Genomic DNA, 21,324 nt, shown 5'->3' with positions numbered 1-21,324 from the left:
AAAAAAAAAAAATGTTACAACAAAAGCGTATAATAAAATAAGACACATTGGTAAAAATGATAAGAAGTCTCACATAAGTAGATATTCAAAATAAAGAAAAGATTGCAAAAATTATAGATGTCTATTTGTCTCGATATATAAAAGAATTAAAATAAACAATATTTATATTGATTATTTTTAAGGTGAAATATATCTCCCATATCAGAATAAGTCATGTAATCCTAAGGGGTTTAATAATATAAGGGGCATAACAACGGCCTAAATTTACCTTTTGAAACTCTCAAAACAAATCCAAGAGTCTTAAGGGTCTTATATACGGAAGACGTAAAAATTAAATCGACCTTCAAAACGCCATGTAACAAACAAATAATATACACTCGGACGCAAGAATATATTATTCAGTATGGACGTGAAACCTTTATTAGAATAGTCAGCAATATACGGCAGACGTAACAAATAAATTAGAGTGAACGGACGTGAAACCTATATTAAAAGGAACCTTCAATATACAAAAAATATACACCCGGACGTGAGTATGTACGTGACGCTAGAAATGTATGAAAGTGTAATAAACATCAAAACCTGCATTATTATGAATATTAAAAAAATATGATATTAGCGATTATCGTGAGTAAAACATAGTGCAATATTCACAAAAACAATCTAAAAAAAAGAACTAGAAGTGCTGGACGCCCAAAGACGGACTTACGCACGGACGCAATAAATGTTGTGGGACCTATATATATATATATATATATATATATATATATATATATATATATATATATATATATATATAAATATATATTTTTTTTTAATATTTTTTCTATTAAAAAAAAAAAAAACTTTAATCTCATTATGTTTTTTTGCATTATTTTTATTATGGTCTCTTGTTTTCGTTTATTGTGTATGTATAATCTTACAATATTTTTTTATATTTACTTTATATATATTCTATGTATAATATGGAGTTCGTGGGATTGCACCACCCTCCCCGAGATCTGGAATAAAAATTAAAAAAAAAAAAAAAAAAAAAAGTAGGTACAAAATACACAATAGTAAAATAATCTTGATTGAATAATCATTAACTCCAGCCTGAACCAGAAACGGGACGTACAAACAAGTTTACACTCAGACGAATTGCAAAACGGCCGAGTTTTAAATTTATTTATTTATTACACTCAATAAAAAAAAAATTGTACAGAAGATAAATTTTTGGTATTATGTCAACCGCCATGCGCCTAGGGATGTCGCTGCATACAATAAATAATAATAGTAATAAAATGATACAATTCAGATTTGGTTATAAATGTTCTATGTCATAATTTAATGAAGAAGATTGGGGAATGTAAGAGATGTATGAAGGGAGATAAGAATGTTATGGTGTGAGTTGTATTGAATGTATGGAGTCGGGTTTCAAGTTATCAAGGAGTAGATTTCAGGTTTTAGGAGCTAGGTAGACGAATTGTCTTTGTGCTGATGTAGTATGCAAATGTACGACAACATTTAAAACAGTGCGCACGTCAAATAATCGCTCCACAAAAATCGCTCAAATTCATAGTTAAAATCTCACCAAAATCAAACAACCGACGGTTGGTGTTTACCTGAAAAACCAGTGAAGTGATTCTTCCAATTTAGTTTAGTCTAAACGGCCTAGTCATTACAATTTTAAGTGATTAAAGTGACAATTTGAAGTGACAGTGACCGCCTTGCAAACTCAATCAAAACCTTTTATTACAACAAATACAAACGGACCTGTGCCCTCACAATTAATATTATAATTATTTATCGATACGTCACAGGCGGTCAGTAGCCTGGTGGTATAAACGTTTCGCCAATTCTCTCCGTGGAATACGGGAAGTCAGTTCAAACCCCACAGTTTCCAAAAAAAAAAAAAAACTTTGCTGCTTTTTTTTCAACCGCATTTTTTTTTTTGTTCTTTTAAATTTAATTTTAATCTGCATTGTAACGTGTGATATTTTTGAAACCCTTTAAACAAAAAATATAGAACATCTAATTAAACAATAAACTTATTTTAAAAAATACACAATGAGCAGCACCAGAGGCAAGACAACCATTCTGGATAGCGAAGATAAAATCATACAGTTCCTAGAAAAAAAAATGGACGTAATGAAAAAAGACATAATGTCTCAAATAGCTATTCAAAACATTGAAAACCAAAAAAACATCGATAGCTTAAAAAAAGATATGTCGGAAATTATAGAAAAAAAATTCTCTGCTGAATTAAAAGATGTAAAAAACCTCAAGAACCAGCTGTGCGAACTCACCAAGACCATTGACTTTCTTTCACTAAAAATCGATGACTATGAAGTAGAGAGAAATAAACTACACAAAAAAATTAAGGAAGTGGAAAAAGAAAACAAAAATTTAAAATCTGTTGTAAATCAATCTCTACAAAACTGCCTTGAAACATCGCTCGAAATCAACGGAATCGAAACTAAAAAAGAAGAAAATCCTAAATTACCTATTGAATGCATCTTTAAAAAAATAGGGTGTGAAGATTTACTAAATAATAATTCCATAATAAACATTTACACCAACTCACTAAAGAAATGTATAACAATAAAGATGGCTACAAAAGAATTGAAAGACAGGATCCTTTCCCAAAAAAAGAAAGCGGGATATTTCTCCGCCAAAGATATAAATCACTCCACCTCGATAAACCCTATCTACATAAATGAAAAGCTGACGCCACAAAACAAGCAATTACTCTGGCTAGCGAGAGCAACAAAGGCGATGGGTTACCAATACGCGTGGACGAAGAACGGGAACGTCCTTCTCCGCAAAAATAAGGATACTCCAATTATATACATCAGAGACGCGAGCGACATACCCCTTCAATAACCTGGACTCCCTCCTGTACCTTCAAAGATGACCTCCGGACTCAACTAAAAATGGCCCCTTCAGAAGAAAACAGCATCCCTGAAACTCTTGAATGTGACAATTTTGAAGATGTAAACACACTTTTCTACGACACATCTTTCAACATACTAAACATGAACATCAGAAGCATTCGAAAAAATTTTGATGATTTCTGTATCCTTTTAAATTCGTTAACCTTCCAAATTGATTTTATTGCACTCACTGAAACACAAATGCGTGAATGTACCCCTTTCAACTTACCAAACTACACTACTTTTTCAATTCCGTCTAGACACACCTCTCACGATGGCATAACCATATTTTACAATATACACACCATATCCAACATTAGCATAGACAACACTCATTTCAAATATGCAAATGCCGTCCATGCAACCTTCTCCTCCAAAGGAAAAAAATACTCAATTTTAACAGCATACCGCTCCCCTTTTTTATCCCCAATTTTGTTTACACAAGAAATCAAAACTTTTATCAACAATAACAGCTCTAATCAATTCGATTTTGCATTTTTTATGGGTGATATTAACATAAATATACAAAACGCTGTATTAAATCCGACCGCAAACGAATATCTAAATGTTCTATACTCCACAGGATACCTATCATATATAAACAACACTACCAGACCTAATCATCCAAACGATACATGTCTTGACCATATATTTCTAAAAACACACAAAAATTTCCAACATAAATCCGCTACATTAAAAATCGACATAACTGACCACTATCCCACCTTTTACGGCCATCATACACCAAATTTATCCATCTCTGTTGAACCGAAAAACAAAGCAATGATTAAAATCAACTATTCAACTTTAAATAACTTACTGAACGAAGAATCGTGGATCGCTGTCCTATCTAATGACAACCCAAATTTGGCTTTAAATACCTTCTATGAAATACTTCAAAATTATATTAAAAAAAGTCAAGAAACAATAGCACCGCCAAAAAGTAAGCACAAACACATAAAACCGTGGATTACGCGCGGACTAATAATCTCAATACAACACAGAAACAAACTTTTTAAGATCTATAAAAATCACGAAAAATATTGCACATCCAAAAACGAAGCACAGAACCACACCAAACGGAACGAATACATTTTATTTAGAAACTACCTAAACTCAATCATAAAAAAACAAAAACAACAATACTACTCTACACAACTACATAATGCTCATAACGACTCCAAAAAAACATGGCACGTCATAAACGAAATCTCAAACAGGAACCAAAAAGTTCATAAAACTCCTCAAAAAATCATTACTGACAATAACACAACCATCGAAGACGCTGAGAGCATTGCAAACAATTTCAATCACTTCTTTACAAACATCGCCTCAACCCTCATAGATGATAATCCCAGTCTTAGCATTCACTCGAATCAAATTCCTCCCGGCCTTTCAGATTCTAATGTCACTACATATGAACTATCTACATTCAACGAAATAACAGAACTTGAAATCTCAAAACAAATTGACAACCTTAAAGAGAAGTCTGCAAATGGCCCAGATAACATTAGCAATACCACAATTAAATCAATTAAAAAGCATATAATCATTCCAATACATCATATTTTCAACAACTGCATCAGGCATAGCATTTACCCCAATGACTTCAAACTCTCTCACATCATTCCAATACATAAATCCGGATCTCAATTCAAAACAGACAACTACAGACCTATAACTTTAACTTCTCAATTATCCAAAATCTTCGAAAAGTGTTTAAAACGACAAATTATGAACTTTCTAGAATCTAATGATATCCTCTCAGCTAATCAATACGGCTTTAGAACCAAACTGTGCACCGATGACGCTATCTTTAGCTTAACCAAAAGCATATACTCTAACCTTGACTCTAACACTAAAACGCTAACCATTTTCTTGGATTTAAAGAAAGCGTTTGACACAGTCAACCACAAAATTTTATTAAAAAAAATCTCTAAAGTCGGTATTAAAAACAAAAGTTTCATGTTATTAAAAAGCTATATATTGAATCGCCAACAACGCACAAAAATAGGAACAAGCTTAAGTACCTATGACTTGACAAAACATGGTATTCCTCAAGGAACTGTCTTAGGGCCACTACTCTTTCTAATCTACATCAATGACCTATGCAATATTGCAATACCAGGTAAAATTCTCTCTTTTGCCGATGATACTGCAATAACAGTACAAGGTAAAACGTGGGAAGAAACAACCAGGAAAGCCAACAAATGTATTGCAACAGTCAAAGATTGGCTTGATAGAAATCTCCTCAGTCTAAATTTGAATAAAACTATCTTTATTCCCTTTTACAATTCCCAAAAGTCATCCCCTAAAAATAATCTTAATCTGAAGTTCCACAACCCTAATTGTAACTTTGCGACATGCTTAAACTGCGAAGACGTGAAATTCGGACAATATATCAAGTATTTCGGAGTTACTATAGACTGCCAACTCAAATGGACTTACCATATAGAAAAGACGGTCAATAAACTGAGATACCTAAGTTACATTTTCAAACGAATGAGCAACATTGTCAATATAAGAACCATGAAACTTGTTTATGACGCGTTAGTGCTTTCATCTATTTCCTATGGAATAATTGCCTGGGGAGGAACTTACAATAATCACGTAAAACCCTTAGAAATCGCTCAGAAATCCATCATTAAAATAATGTACCAAAGGACCAAGACATATCCCACCAACCAGTTATTTCAAGAAACAGAAATCATGGAACTAAGACGGATCTATTGTATTCAATGTCTCAAATTTATATTTACGCGTCCTATCAATTTCACCAAAAACACAAATCGCTCGAGCCAGAGACATACCACATGCGTGTTCACAGTCCCTCACTGCAAAACTAGGCTGGGCCAAAGGCACATCAACTATATTGCCCCAAAATTGTTCAATTCTTTACCCAATTCCATCAACATGTCTCAAAACCTGAACTTATATAAGAAAAATGTTAAAAGTTGGATAAGAAATAATTTCGAAGCGAGTAACTTTTTTCTATAATTTAAGCCATCTGTTTCTAAATAACTAAACTACCACATGTCTCTCTGTAAATTAAAGATTAATTTCTTTAAATCAAAGAAATATATACATGCATCTATGTTTTATGTGTGTGTGTGTGGGTGTGTGTGTGTGTGCGTGAGTGTGTGTGCGTGTGTCTGTGTGTGCGTGTGTCTGTGTGTGCGTGTGTCTGTGTGTGCGTGTATCTGTGTGTGTATGTGTGTGTGTGTGTGTGTGTGTGTGTGTGTGTATATGTTTGTAAATTAAAAAAAAAAAAAGAAAAAATAGAAACTTCTCTAAAAAAAAAAACCAATCACATTGATCTCTATAGATACATTTAACAAGTTTAAAAAAAACTATATTTTAAACACCACTGTTTTATCCTTACACTATAATACCCACGCTCAGGCTTCGCCTTTGTGGGATTTTTTTGTTACTCTTTCATTCTATATTACTATGTATGTACCTGAATTGTATATGTATCAAAAATTTTGTTAATAAAAAAAAAAAAAAAAAAAAAAAAAGTACATTATAGGGTCAGTTGATTATATTTCTCATAAGATTTCTCACCGCTCAGTCAATTATTGTTAAATTTAAATAAAGTTTATCAAATGACATGTGAGTTTTTCCTTCTGGGAAGTGGTCACCTGATACTTACAATAGTCTGTGGTTTGACCAACTGATTTAGGACAGGGCTTATATATTATATATCTATACAGTATAAAGATGATAAAATATTTTTAAAAATTGTGACAAATCATTTCGATTCACACAAAATTGCAGACTACCGATTAACGTTGGAACACAAGTTTGTCGTATATTAATTACAAATGACTGATTAACGTTGGAACACAAGTTTGTCGTATATTAATTATTACAAATGACCGATTAACGTTGGAACACAAGTTTGTCGTATATTAATTACAAATGACCGATTAACGTTGGAACACAAGTTTGTCGTATATTAATTACAAATGACCGATTAACGTTGGAACACAAGTTTGTCGTTTATTAATTACAAATGACCGATTAACGTTGGAACACAAGTTTGTCGTATATTAATTACAAATGACCGATTAACGTTGGAACACAAGTTTGTCGTATATTAATTACAAATGACCGATTAACGTTGGAACACAAGTTTGTCGTATATTAATTACAAATGACCGATTAACGTTGGAACACAAGTTTGTCGTATATTAATTACAAATGACCGATTAACGTTGGAACACAAGTTTGTCGTATATTAATTACAAATGACCGATTAACGTTGGAACACAAGTTTGTCGTATATTAATTACAAATGACCGATTAACGTTGGAACACAAGTTTGTCGTATATTAATTACAAATGACCGATTAACGTTGGAACACAAGTTTGTCGTATATTAATAACAAATGACCGATTAACGTTGGAACACAAGTTTGTCGTATATTAATTACAAATGACCGATTAACGTTTTTTATTTTTTTTTTTTTATTAAATATGTAATCAATTTACAGAGTATAATCAATAATGTTTACAAAGATTTTTTTTAAACTTTTTTTGTTTACCCAATTTGTAGAGAAATATTCTCGGGTCAAACTGGGGAGCTAGTCTATGTGTTTAAATATATAATATATGTACAGTTACAAAATGGAAAAAAAATATTTTCAAAAATACTGTAAAATATTACAAAATATTGTACAATAAGAAAAATTACAAATAATTATAGCAACAGAATATCAACAAAAAATCAACAAAAATATAAGCAACAGAATGTATCTGAAAATTATCGATAAAGGTAAGTCAATCTTCTCTGTAAAAATACAACGAAAGTTTTTTTTTAAATTTAAAATAATTTTTCTCACTTTTTATTGTATCCGGTAAATCGTTAAATAACTTTGGGCCTATATATTCATGATGGTGTTGTGCAGCTGTCGTATTGCATCTAGGTACATACATGTTCCCAGATGTTCTAGGTCTTATACTTCGCGTTGAGGACCTTTCAGAATCTTTAAAAACTTTTAAAATAGCATTTCTTTGATATAGTTTTGAAATCGGTAGGACCTTAAATTTTTCAAAAAGTTCTTTGGTTGGAAAAATTCTTGGTTTTTTAATAATAACTTTGATTATCATTTTTTGTGTTGTTACTATCGAATACAGATTATTTTTATAGATACCTCCCCATGCGATTATTCCGTACTGCAACACTGACTGTACAAGAGCAAAGTAAACCATTTTAATCTTTGAAAGATTTAGGATATTTCTTAATTGTATAAAAATGTAAGTAAGTTTTCTAATTCTTTTTACACAGTTTTCGATATGTTTCTTAAATTTCATGTTACTTTCTATAGTGATCCCTAGATATTTGACATCTGGGGTTTTCTTTAGGATTTTACAATTATTATCGTTACATTCTCCTTCTTTACACGAACGACTGTGCACTATCACGCTAATATTGGAATCTGTGACAGGATCATTAAGATAAAAAGGTATATATGATGTTTTTTCTACATTAAGACTAAGTAAGTTATCATCAAACCATTCCTTCAATATGTTAATGTCAGCATTCGCAGCTATATTCACTTCTGTCCATGTTATTCCTTCGATTATGATGACTGTGTCATCCGCATATGAGATGACACTTCCATTAAGAGGGAGAGTGAACATGTCATTGACATATATAAGGAAAAGTATAGGCCCAATTACTGTGCCTTGTGGAATTCCATATTCAGAAGACAAGGGTTCACTTAGTGAATTATTTAGTTTAACGTATTGTTCTCTATTTTTTAAGTAACTCTGGAACCAAGATAAAGCTTTGTCTTCCAGTCCAATTTTCTCTAGCTTAGCGATCAGCCTAGAATGCGACACACTATCAAAAGCCTTTTTTAAATCAATAAATATTCCCAGACACTTCCGACGTCTATCCAAGTTCCCCATAACTAGAGAAGTCAATTTTGCAATTGCATCATGAGTTCCTAGATTAGGTCGAAATCCATATTGGTTAGAATGCAGAATTTTTTTTTCTTCTAGAAATAGGAATAGTCTCTTTTTCACTATTTTTTCAATTATTTTAGAAATATTAGATGTCAAAGATATAGGCCGGTAGTTATTCATTTCCTCTGGGTTGCCAGATTTAAAAATCGGACTAATAACAGTTTTTTTGTAATTATTTGGAAATCTTCCAACCGAAAAGCTTAAATTAATGATATGCACGATAGGTATTTTTAGAAAATCTTTAAGTTTTTTTATGATTTCTACTGTTATTCCATCGTATCCCGGCGCTGAGCCACCTCTCAGTGAACTAATTATATTTACAACTTCCGGTTCCGATGTGGGTCCAAGAAGTTGCATTTTATTTGTATCTATTGAATTTCTCTCAAAAGCCTCAGTGGTTTTGCTAGCAGCTAAAGGGTTAATTTGTTGTGCTAAATTTTTTCCAACATTTGCAAAAAAATTATTAAATAAGTTCGCACATTGAGTCGGCTCATCTTTTACGTCTATAAAATTACCGTTGTACGTCAGTCTGTGTATTTCCGACCCTTTCCGTTTCTTATCAATAATTTCATTAATTGTTGACCACATTTTTTTTTATCATATTCTACTTGTGACATTTTTATTTTATAATATTGTTCTTTAGTATTTCTTATTAAATTTGTAAGCATATTTCGATATTTGACAAAGGTATTTTTTAATATATAATTGAAAGGGTTTTTTTTACAAAGAATAAATAAACGTTGTTTTTCACGCACAGATTTCACCAATCCAGGACTAATCCACGGTTTTATTGGGCGGTATTTAGAAACTAGCTTTTGTTCCTTAGAGACAGTGCTCGCCTCTACATGTTTTGTTAAAATTTCCTCAAAGAGGCGAGAGCTCTCTGAAATATCCCGGCTGTTTAATACACAAGCCCAGGATTCCTTAGAAATTTTTTCCCGGAGAAGCTCTTTATTTAACACTAGTTTAATATTATATTCTCTATCTTTTAATTGATTAGTACGCGCTATTGCATTATAATATAGTAGGCACATATAGTGGTCTGTTATACCGGTTTTATAAACAATAGACTGAAATCTCTTAGTATTATTACTATTTACCCACATATGGTCAATACAGGAAGGTTTCTGACCGGCGACGTCACGAGTAAAATTGTTAATACATGATTTAAAATTCAATTCAGTTAGCATATTAATATATTCATCCTTTAGATGAGATCGATGATTTTCAGATATATCCAAATTAATATCACCAACTAAAAACGTAAACAAATCCCGTGTTTTGCAAAGAATTTCATTGAGTTGACATATAAACTGCGAAAGGTCTGACAAGTGTGTCCTGTAGATTGCAATTAAATTAATTGTCAGTTTATTTACACATAATACAACACGTAAACAGTTTACCTTGTCAAAAGCAACTTCCTCAATATTCCGTACTATGAATGTATTTTTGATGAATAATAATATACCCGAATTTTTGTTGATTTCGAGTGTTGTCGCAACGCGGCCGTAGTTCGGTATATCGAAGTGAGTATTGGTATTGGAGTGACATTCGGTTAACACTATAACTCCCGGTTTTTTTAAATTAAATCTAATTGCACCAAAAATTCGCAAAATTTTTTTTTGACACTTTTTATATTTATATGCATTATACTAAACAGAGGATCACACTTGTCCAGAACATCGTTGCACTCGTCGCTAGTCTCACAAACATTTTCGTTTATTTTATACAGCTGGTCAATGTTTTCCGTTATAAAATCTTCCATTTTTAGTAGTCTATTTTTTGACGAGCAATTGTCATCATAAACTGTTTGTATTCACATTTGTCACTGTTCGCACTGTGATTAATTGGATTATTTGTAGATCTTCTTTCGTTGTTTGATGCAATTTTTGCATTTTGATGGTTCTTGTTTGTTATTGCAGTCTTGATATTTATGGTTGCCTGCGCAATGTGAGCAGGCTGCGTCTTTTATTTTATTTAAGCATCTTAGGCTCGAATGATTAAATTTAAGACAGTGATAGCATTGCATAATTGGACTGCAGTCCTCTACCACTTTGTGGTATCCGATATTAACACTATTTTTGTTCAAAATAATTCTTCTCATGGCTCTGCTAGTTTCCACAATGATGTTCGAAAATTCTGTGTTTTTTCTCTTAATTACATTTTTTATCTCCATTTTGTGTAAAGTAGCGTCCGTTTTTTTTAATATCTTCATTTTGTAGTAAAATGCTCTCTAATAAATTATTTTCATTAACTATATCATTTTCAACTCCTTTAAATATCATATATGTGGTTTCTTCTTCTTCACCTCTTCTGCCATTATGTTGATAATGTTAGTTTGTTTATTTATTTCTTTTTTCAGTTTTTCTGAGTCCTCTTTCTTGTCACATGTCACAATCAAACGATTATTTGATATTTTCTTGATTCCGCTTACGCCGATACCTAGAGAAGTAACATTAAAATTTTTCTGTAACTTTTTTTTCAGTTCTTCGTGTTCCATGTGTACATCCTTAGTAGATATTATTATTCCATATTTTATAGCCTGAGTCTCTCCTTTTTTTGGATAGTTTCTTGTTGAGAGTTGCTTCTTAATGCTGATGCGTACGTTGCTCTTTCATTTTTGATTTTCAGCATTTCTTTAAGCATCGTATTTTTTTCTTTTAATGTTGCCATGTCAATCGCCATATGTGAAATATTTTCCATGATTGTACTTATTTTTTTGGAGATTTCAATTTTCGTTTCTTTGGTGATTCTTGTTGGACTGTCCTCTAATAATGCGGTCAATTCGCCTATTTCTTTCATAGCTTTGTAAATAAATTCATGTGGATCGATTTCTTCTTCCATCGTTAAAGTTTTTTTTCCCCTGGTCTCAACGTGTTAGCACTGTTAGTGTACAGCGGCACACGACTATTGCCTGCCCGGTAGCAAACAGAACCATTTTAAATCGTCGTTTTAATCGTTTTTTTTATATCGTCGTCTTTATTTCGACGTTCTCATTCGCATTTTGTCAATATTATACCTATTGCATCCTGCCTGAACAGATTAAAAAAATTAACTATAATTGAGTTAGTGACGTTTCTTGGTAAAAATTGTATAATTCCTTATTTGAAATAAAAAAGTTACATGAAATATTTTTGGTTTATAATTAAGTGGGTAGGTATTTTAGTATTTAAGAGAAAATGTTGGTTTTGATTAATTTATAATTGAAAATTATAATCATACATTTTTAGACACGAGGTCCACTGTTCATGGAACACAGAACTACAACTAATAATAAATTTAAACAGTTTGAGAATGGATTTAAAAGTCGATGCAGCTGTCACAATAATAATTTTACATAATTAAAAATTAAGTCTTTTTTAAACTAAACTTTCAATAAAAATATATAATTTAATATAACTAAATAGGATTTGTGAGTAAATGTCCCTCGTGCTTGGTTGTTATATTAAAGAAACGCTGACCCTCCTAAAACGCCAAAACCCTATTAATAATTAATTGTATGTCGAATCCGGGAACGTTTTGCAATCAAATGTTTCGATTCTACCCATCACTAGAGACACAGCTCATATCTATCGTTTTCTATGGAATACAATAATACATCTGTCAGTTTTGACACAATCAGACACAATATACACGATATGTCAAGTAATAATCAATAATATACTTCTGTAACAAATTATTAAATATTAGTAACGCCTGCATTGTTTCCATTAAATGCTTAAATTCTTAATGAGGAAGATTGTTTTTGTTTTTTTATTCGCTGAAGCGGTTAATGTTAAACAGTAGATTTGATTGATTCGTGTATGATTCTATCGACAGAATAGTGTTGTTTTCAAACTCCTGTGGTATAAATCTATGTTGCTCTTCCTTCTTTTATTTAAGGCAACGTTTCGGGTAGCTTGGAAGTTTACCATCATCGGGACAGATGTGTAGAAATGATAAAGACCAATCCGTGTTTTAGTTTTTGAACTACAAACCATAAAGATGGCGAACGATGTTGAAACATTAGAATTTCGACTTTGCCAATGTTGCTTGTCTACAGAAGTAGATGTTTTTTCATCGAAAAGCAATTATGGGATCATTTTTCAGATTATCTCCGGACAAAAGGTATTATCAATGTATTATTTAATCTATTTAAAGATTACTGTATTTAGATAATGATTTGACATTTTCAGAACCCAAAGTATAATGTTTTTGGTTCTTGAGCCTTGTTGCGCCTCCTCCTTCTTTAATCAACGTTTCGGACAGCATTACAGTGTCCATCATCAGATGTAAGCGATTTGACCTTACGTGCAAAGAAATACAGAAAGAAGTTTGTAAAGAATAAGTTCAGAATCGCTTGTGATAAATATTGCTTTAGAAAATACTTTTTATTTGATGTGTGCAGCTTCTCTGATGACTTTGGAATAAATTATACTTTATTTTTCTGCCTGTCATTTTTTGTCAAGATTACGGACGTCACCAGTCAGTAGATTAACTTCACTTATTTGGGACGAAATGTTTGGGGCCAATATGTCCTAATAAAGCGGAATGGACTGTTTTATGCTAAACATGATTCCTTTGTTGATGATTGACTTTGTATGTATGGGTGATTCCAGCTGGATAATGCAGAGTTCCACCTGTGCCGTCAATGTTGTCACGCTATGGGGAAGTTATCTCGGTTCCGCCACATGTCCTTCTGCGCCAGACAACTTCTCCACCAGTTCTACATCAAACACTCGGACAAACAACAGGTAATCTTATTCAAATTAATCACCCCTGAAGTTAGCGCACTTTTCCCCCAGACACCCTGTAAACAATAGGTTAGATTCCCAACTAAACACGTCTTGTTCACAAAAGGTATTCAATACAAGGATTAAGGAAAAACCTTATAACGAGTGATCTCTCTATTTAATTAATTTATTTAAAATCTCTGGATATAACAATGTGTAAATAAAATTCTTACTTGCCTTTATTTTATTTACCTCTATTGTTTTGATTTATTCAACTCTATTCCTATATTGTTTTTATTATTACACTAAAAATGAAGTTGTAGTCTTACAACAAGGCGCAAGCTAGTGTAGGAAGTAGAGAAATATATTAAATATCCCATGATTTTTCACGCGTCTGTGCTAGCTATTCATATTTTTATTGTCAACAGGTCAATTTGGAGATCATTTCACGAAAAAGAGCAGAATTGAATTTGGGAGTAAAACTTTCACGATCTAACACTCTATGTGTAAGCATATTTGCACAAGAAGTGAATTCCCCAAGTCTGGTGCAAATTAGTTCCATTTCACATGGTGCAAAACCTTCAAAGAACTTTACACAAGATGTGTTGGGAGATACGGAAAGCAAAAATGGAAACCAAATTGAAATTAAAGAAGAAAATTTGAATGTGGAACGTGACATTGAATTTGAAATTGGAATAGAACAAAATAATACTTTATCAGAACATTTTGAAGAAGACGACAGTAATTTTGATGATTGTGAAAATTCTAAATTTGTTGAAGGTGTTAAAAGTATTGTCAAAAGAGAAATTAAAACGAAACGGAAGACAAAATGTAAAAACATTAAAAGACAAATTAATGGTATTTTAGATGCTAAAGGTTTGTATACTTTACTTAAATTATTACTATTTGTGAGTTAGGCAGAGCCACCTTTGGTCTGGAGCCCTAAAAAACAATTGACTATTTTAACAAACAGCAATCCTTAGAGTACAGGAGTCAAATCGGGATTCCGTCCTTGTACCTGAATTTTAATTGGAGATGTTCCGAGGAAACATTTTTATACGGTTGTAATTTGTCACATGAGAATGGGTCGTTCTTGAGTTCAACAGTTCTACTCTGGAATGATATGCCAGTCTCTCGTGTTTCCATTCTCCTATGACATGGCACTCCTTACTTTCCTTTAAAAACCCTCAACACAGGATCTCTTAATATAACATATGACTGATTTCCAAAATGTATCTATTCCAGAAGCACCGCAGAAGTCTGGAGTGGATAGAGTTGAAGAGGAGGCTGTAGCCTCTCTGGATCCAGAGAGTCCTGGTAGTCTATCATGTCCAGTGTGCCGCCAGTTATTCTGGCCCCAGAAAGAACTGACTGAACATCTACAGCAACATGTGGGGGAATCCAACAGTTGCTCTGATTGTGGACAAAACTTCAAGCAAGTATGCTTTAGTATTTTTATGCCAGTACTCTCTCAGATTATCCCACAACTACTTTAATCAATAATCCGCCGTAATAATTTTACTACATAGTTGAAAGCACAAAATCAAGCGAAGGAATTTCCTTCAGGGTCTATGTCATCTCTTGGGGATGATTGTGACGGGTCTTCTTAAGAAAAGGAAAGGGTGGAAGTTCTGAGAAGGAAAAAGGTATGAAGGAAGGGTAGGAATCCAGCGGCAGTGCGTCCAGGAGTGACGGACGAATGAATCTATCCCTCCCACTGCGGTGCAAGGTGATGGATGAAGAGAGTCCGGCTGGAGAAGTCAAAGGATCTCCCGCCACGCAACTGATGTATTCAGACAAACCTCACCCCATGAACAGTTACCGGCTGTAGCTTGCCACTTGGGGTGACCTATGGCAGAGGGGAAGTTATTGCCTGCTTCGTGAGTTGAATTCCTCATCAAAATATCTCCGCTCAGTGTGATGGTAGACAGCATTGGAAACAGCGAGTTTGTGCATTTGGAACTTTGGCTCAACGGCCGCTAAGTTTAATTGGAAATAACAGTTGTTGATGCCATTCGAGGTGTGTAAAATGTGAGTTACATTTTTGCAGGCAGGCAGCGAAACACACTTGCGCTGTACACGGAGTAGGTCAAACCTTCTGCTGTGACAAATGTGGGAAAGAATTTTTGAGCAAATCTCCACTGGTTTCTCATTTACGGTAAGTACATTTATGTATTATGTAGAATACGATTTTCACCGCAGCGGGTGCTTCTATAATGTATTCTTTTTGTAGTTTGGAGGCTGATAGTGATATTGATAGAAGTATAATTGTAGGAAATTTTATTAACCTCCTGAACGCCAACGCATCCTCAACCCCTCAAGCCTTTGGCATATTGACCCTTATATTTCTTAAAGAAAATGTCAGAAAGTCGTGGAATTTGTGTGTATTTCCGCTTTGCAATAAATTCCAAATAAATTAAATATTTCTGGATGTATCCGGAAGGTGAGTTCTGTTGTTGAAATACGCTTTCAAATTTTATTATGTATTAGAAATCTATATAAATAAAAATGTAAATGTTCATTTGTTCAAAACCTTAAATCTCTGAAATTTCTTCACCGATAGCTTTGAAATTTTAACACAACGTTGCATTCGAATCCGCTTGTGTTTTAAATACCTATATTATGTAGATGTCACCTGTGACAGGTAAAAACATGCTATTTTGTCAGTAATAACAAAGATCATTGTAGAAATGTATTATATACTTGTACAGCGCCCTTGAGGTGATTTTGCACAAAAAACGGCGCTATTAAAATCATCCAAATATTATTATTATTACTATGTCACCTGCGGTAGGTAAAAAAATACTTTTTTTAAAAACAGCACCATCTTTTAAAAGCATCACACTCTTGTTTCTCTATCTGCACAGATAGGCTGAGCCACAGCAACTAAAACTTTAAACAAAAAAAAGTAATTCAAACGTAAAAAAACTTCAAAAATGGCTCACCTTTCGTTTATTCTTCTAAACCCTGATCTAAAATTGGTGAAAACGAAAATAGATACAGATATTTTTTTAGACAATAAACATTTCTTTCAACTCATTTTTAGTCATTTCATTTAAAAATAATTAACAAAGAATTCATTAATTTTTCTCAAATTGCGGTCGGAACCTTTAATTTCATAGAGGTGAATACGAAGCGTGGTGTTTTCTCTTTCTAACACCATTTAGATCATATGACAGTAAGGGAGACACAATAATTTCGATGAGATCATACGAAGTGTTCCTAAAGGCGAACAAATTAGCCTGAAAATACGTTTAATTAATCAATTCTCTCAATATAATTAACTATTCTGGGGAAAGTACATATGGTAGATTATATATATATATATATGTATATATCCCGCTACATTTGTTGCGTCCGACCCCTAAAAACTCCATAGCATTGCAGCGTCCACCGACTTACAGCGTCCGATATACGGACGCTACAATATTTTGCCGTCAAAATTGGCCAGAACGATGCTTACCCCATGTAGAATAGTATGGCAAAAATTTTTGTGGAAGCAAAAAATCTCTCAGGATGTCTGGAAATGAATATTGAACGTTTGACATTTTGCCGACAGGTTCGCTACACGATGTATATATTGAGCAGTGTATGTTTTTATTCATTTCTACGATCTTGCCGCGTCCACGAAGTAATATGATTTTCGATACATTACGACGATCGTGCTGCGTCTACGCATTACGTCGATAGTATTGCGTCCTCGAGACCGATTACGAGTAGATATTATTTTATATACATATCGACGGTCGTACTGCATCCACACATTACGTCGATAGTATTGCGTCCCCATGGCCCTTCGCGAGTAGATATTATTTTGAATACATTTCGACGATCGTACTGCGTCTACGCATTACGTCGATAGTATTGCGTCCTCGAGACCGATTACGAGTAGATATTATTTAATATACATAACGACGGTCGTGCTGCATCCACGCATTACTTTGATAGTATTGCGTCCCCATGGCTGATCACGCCGAAATATTATTTTGAATACATGACGACGGTTTTGCTGCGTCCACGCATTACTTCGATAGTACTGCGTCCCCGTGGCCATTCACGAGTGCATTGTTATGTATTATTTGAGCGTTTAGTTGAGTAAATCATCAGATTTGGCAACATTGGGTTAATTTACAACGATGCCGCTTGACACTAAGAACTAAGAAGCATCCTGCGTGGTTTTTAATGCATAACGACGATCGTGCTGCGTCCACGCATTACATCGATAGTACTGCGTCCCCGTGACCATTCATAAGTACATTGTTATAAATTATTTGAGCGTTTGGTTGAGTAAATCATCAGATTTGGCAACGTTGGGTTAATTTAAAACGATGCCGCTTGACACTAAGAACTAAGAAGCATCCTGCGTGGTTTTTAATGCATAACGACGATCGTGATGCGTTTAAGCATTACGTTGGTAGTATTGCGTCCGTTCACGAATAGATATTTATAATACATATCGATGGTAGTGCTGTATCCATGCATTACATCGATAGTATTATGTACCCGTGGCCGATTTAGAGTAGGTATTATTTTTAATTATTGAAGACAATTTTAGCGAAACTCAATCGAACAACTGAAACAGAAAAATCTGGAAAAGGCACTGTGACATTTGGGACTCGAACCCAGGACCTTTGGTTTTCCGGGTCGTGACTCTACCAACTGAGATAGTGTGTCCCTATCCGATTCGGTCATATTTACTGTAATTATACTTCGACTGAGAATTACCAACAGAGTGGAAGATACTCCCAGAATCGTCCTGGTGTAAGACCACCATTCAGAATTGAAACGTTGCTCCAAGTGGCTTTGGCCGTGTTTAGTGACTAGATCTGAATAGCCAGGTACTTCCCCACCTTTCTCCTCCCCATCTCTTCCCCTTCCCCACTTACCTACAGCCTCACAATATACCCCAATTGGGGATGCCATAGTCTCACTGGCTCCAGACGGGAGCAGTTGGGACTCTTGTGAGGTATTCACTATAAAAATAAAAATAAAACATAGTCTTAATTTTCTAGCGCATATTTTTATTGGCTGCATCTTTATGTAGGATTCAACTCGAACTAAATGCTATCTAGATAGTGTCTTGGATAAATTTATCCATTTTCATTTAATATGCGACACCTATTGACTGTATTGAAGTCTAGGATGATTATTATTTTATATTATATCTCTACACTATGTTTTCAAAACTCGTTTGAGCGGAGTTTACACAAGCACACTATTTTACATTTATTTTTTATTTTTTTTATTATAAATTTTTAAAGATACAAGTTTTATGCAGTCCCACAAAGCTGTCACACATGACGGCTTGTCTGTAGGTTCTACAAATAATATATATAAACATTTTTAATTTTTAATACACGTATGACACAAAATTATACAATAAACAATATCACAAAATAATATATCTCAAAGTACCTACCTTTATACAAATTATTTAGGCAGGTACGTTGAGATGTTCAGGAATACATCAATAATAAAGTTCAGAGATACATTGATTCGTCGTTTATTAGCCAACGCTTAGTGTTTTGTGGGGCAGGGTCTGTCATTATTCTGAGGTTTAAAAGAATTATTAAATTTATTGAAAATCTCTGGTATTAAATATTTAAGCGTTCGGCTTCCATACTTATTTGTTACTCTTGGAATAATGAGGCCCTTATTTTCAGTGAATCTTGTTGTGTGATTATGCACCGGTTGCTTTTATATTTGCTATCTCCCTCATTATCCATTATAATAATGTACCAAAGAAGACCCTTTATTGGAAGTAGGCCCTCAGAACCATACAATAGTTTTAGACTACTTCTTTGTCTGTAAATATTCGGTGGTACAATTTTTTTTTATTATAGCAATTTGTAAGTTTTGTATATATTTAATATAAATATTGCTTGAGTTCCCCCAAGTTCGTATGCCATATCTGAGTATGGATTCGACCATAGAAAAATAAATTATTTTAAGAGTACAATGAGGCAAAACAAATTTCAGTTTATAAAAATTACTTGCAAAAGATCGGAGCTGGTTACAGATTTTAGCCACTTATTTATCCCATTTAAATTTATTGTACTATTAGTCCCAGATAAGTATATTCGTTAGTAATTTTCAATTTTTCTATGAATACATTCAGAATTATGAGCAATTATTTTGGGTATTGAAATCATTATCGAACGAAGAACGAAACAATGTTGTTTTTTTAAAAAGAAACCCGGTTGGCACAAAGTATAAAAAATAAAAGTGGTGTTTACAAAGTTATATTTTTATTTTAAATTAAATATTGTTGATTGTTGTCAATTAAACAAATAATTGATAAGTTCCCGAATATTATCTGAATATAAAATAAATCTTATAGAATAAAATAAAAACCTCTAGATATAAATTGAAATCGAGCAAGAATGTCGTAACACAAATTGTGAGGATTATTATTAATATATTTATAGAATTATAACTATATATTTTATCACACCTTCATAAATGCAATGAAAACTTTAACTTAAATGAAATCAACAAAAAATCTAAATATAGAAGAATACGTATGTGAAACATACAGCGAATGCACTAAAATCTAGAACAATATAATAAATCTACTAACAATCTTGCACTTAAACATAAGGAGTATAATTTGAAACATGGACGAACTTCTGGTATACCTATGTTACCTATGTATTTAACATTATGTCCACAACCATATATTATAATACTATCCGAGGCACACTCACATGCAAAACATAAAAATATACCAAGTTTTCCAAACTACAAACAATATGTCACAAATTATCACAAAAATAAAAGTAGTGGAATTGTAGACTATGCTAAAGAAAAATTTACTCATATCAATGTTAACGAAATACCAATATGTAACGCAAACTGTTTGTCAATTAATGAATCTAAATAATAAGCCATTTAATATAATCGAATACATAGCTCTAATATACCCTTATAGTCCAGTCAAGGAAGGAGGTGTAGAGTGCGTAAGCAGGTACCTTAGCGATTCCTTCAGAAACTTGATCAGGGTGCTTAGGGTGTGAACATCTTGGAATAATTATCGATAATAACATCAAATGGAAAAGTCAAATAAACTCCACAGTAGACAGAATGAGAAAACTGATCTTTATATTTTTTAGACTTAGAAATACTGTATCATTAAAAATACTTAAAGGTACTTATTTTGCACTTGCACATTCTACACTACTACAATATGAAATCGTGGCTTGCGGGGGGGGGGGGGGGTGCATATAAATCATGCCTACTTCCACTTGTGACAATTCAAAAAATATTTATAAAAATAATCTTTGAAAAGCCATATAACTATCCAACAATAAATGTTTTCCAAGTTTTCCCGGTTTCCCCTCTCACAAAAATTTATGACAAAAATACTCGTACATTAAGTACTTCAATTACATAAAGATTTCTTTGATAAAAATAATATTCCACAATTAATTTTAAGCAAAATAATTATTTATATTGGAGGACTAACCGTATAGGCCAGTGCAATTAGCGATTCGCGATCGAAGTAATTCCGGTAGTCCCAATTTTTTTATATAATATATAAACTGATCCCCTGATGTAAAATCTAAGTTTCCGACCTTGGCGCACCTGTGCTCGCGCCGCCATTTTGAAAAAACTGGCCGAAATCGGCCAAAATCTAGTTTTTCCCAAATACCTCATTTCCAATGCAAATTTCGGCTAAAGTATGTATAAAATATAATAGAACATAAATTAACCTACAACTTTTG

At 33.1% G+C, this 21,324-nt stretch overlaps 1 protein-coding gene across 1 annotated transcript in view; it reads left to right on the top strand.

Moving 5' to 3' along the window:
* The first annotated feature begins 13,911 nt into the window (after nt 1-13,911).
* Nucleotides 13,912-21,324, top strand: part of LOC149416026 (uncharacterized) — a 62,062-nt gene continuing 54,649 nt past the window's right edge. The window contains exons 1-4 of the mRNA XM_089641853.1: nt 13,912-13,919; nt 14,004-14,476; nt 14,846-15,039; nt 15,655-15,758. Of these exons, the coding sequence (XP_089497979.1) occupies nt 13,912-13,919; nt 14,004-14,476; nt 14,846-15,039; nt 15,655-15,758 (779 nt within the window). The remainder of the gene's footprint in view (nt 13,920-14,003; nt 14,477-14,845; nt 15,040-15,654; nt 15,759-21,324) is intronic.

This window comes from Hesperophylax consimilis, chromosome 17, assembly GCF_061612785.1.
Source record: "Hesperophylax consimilis isolate HC1 chromosome 17, BYU_Hcon_1.0, whole genome shotgun sequence".
Lineage (NCBI taxonomy): Eukaryota > Metazoa > Arthropoda > Insecta > Trichoptera > Limnephilidae > Hesperophylax > Hesperophylax consimilis.
Note: the sequence above shows the minus strand (reverse complement) of the source record. Positions and strands in the feature narration are given on the sequence as shown.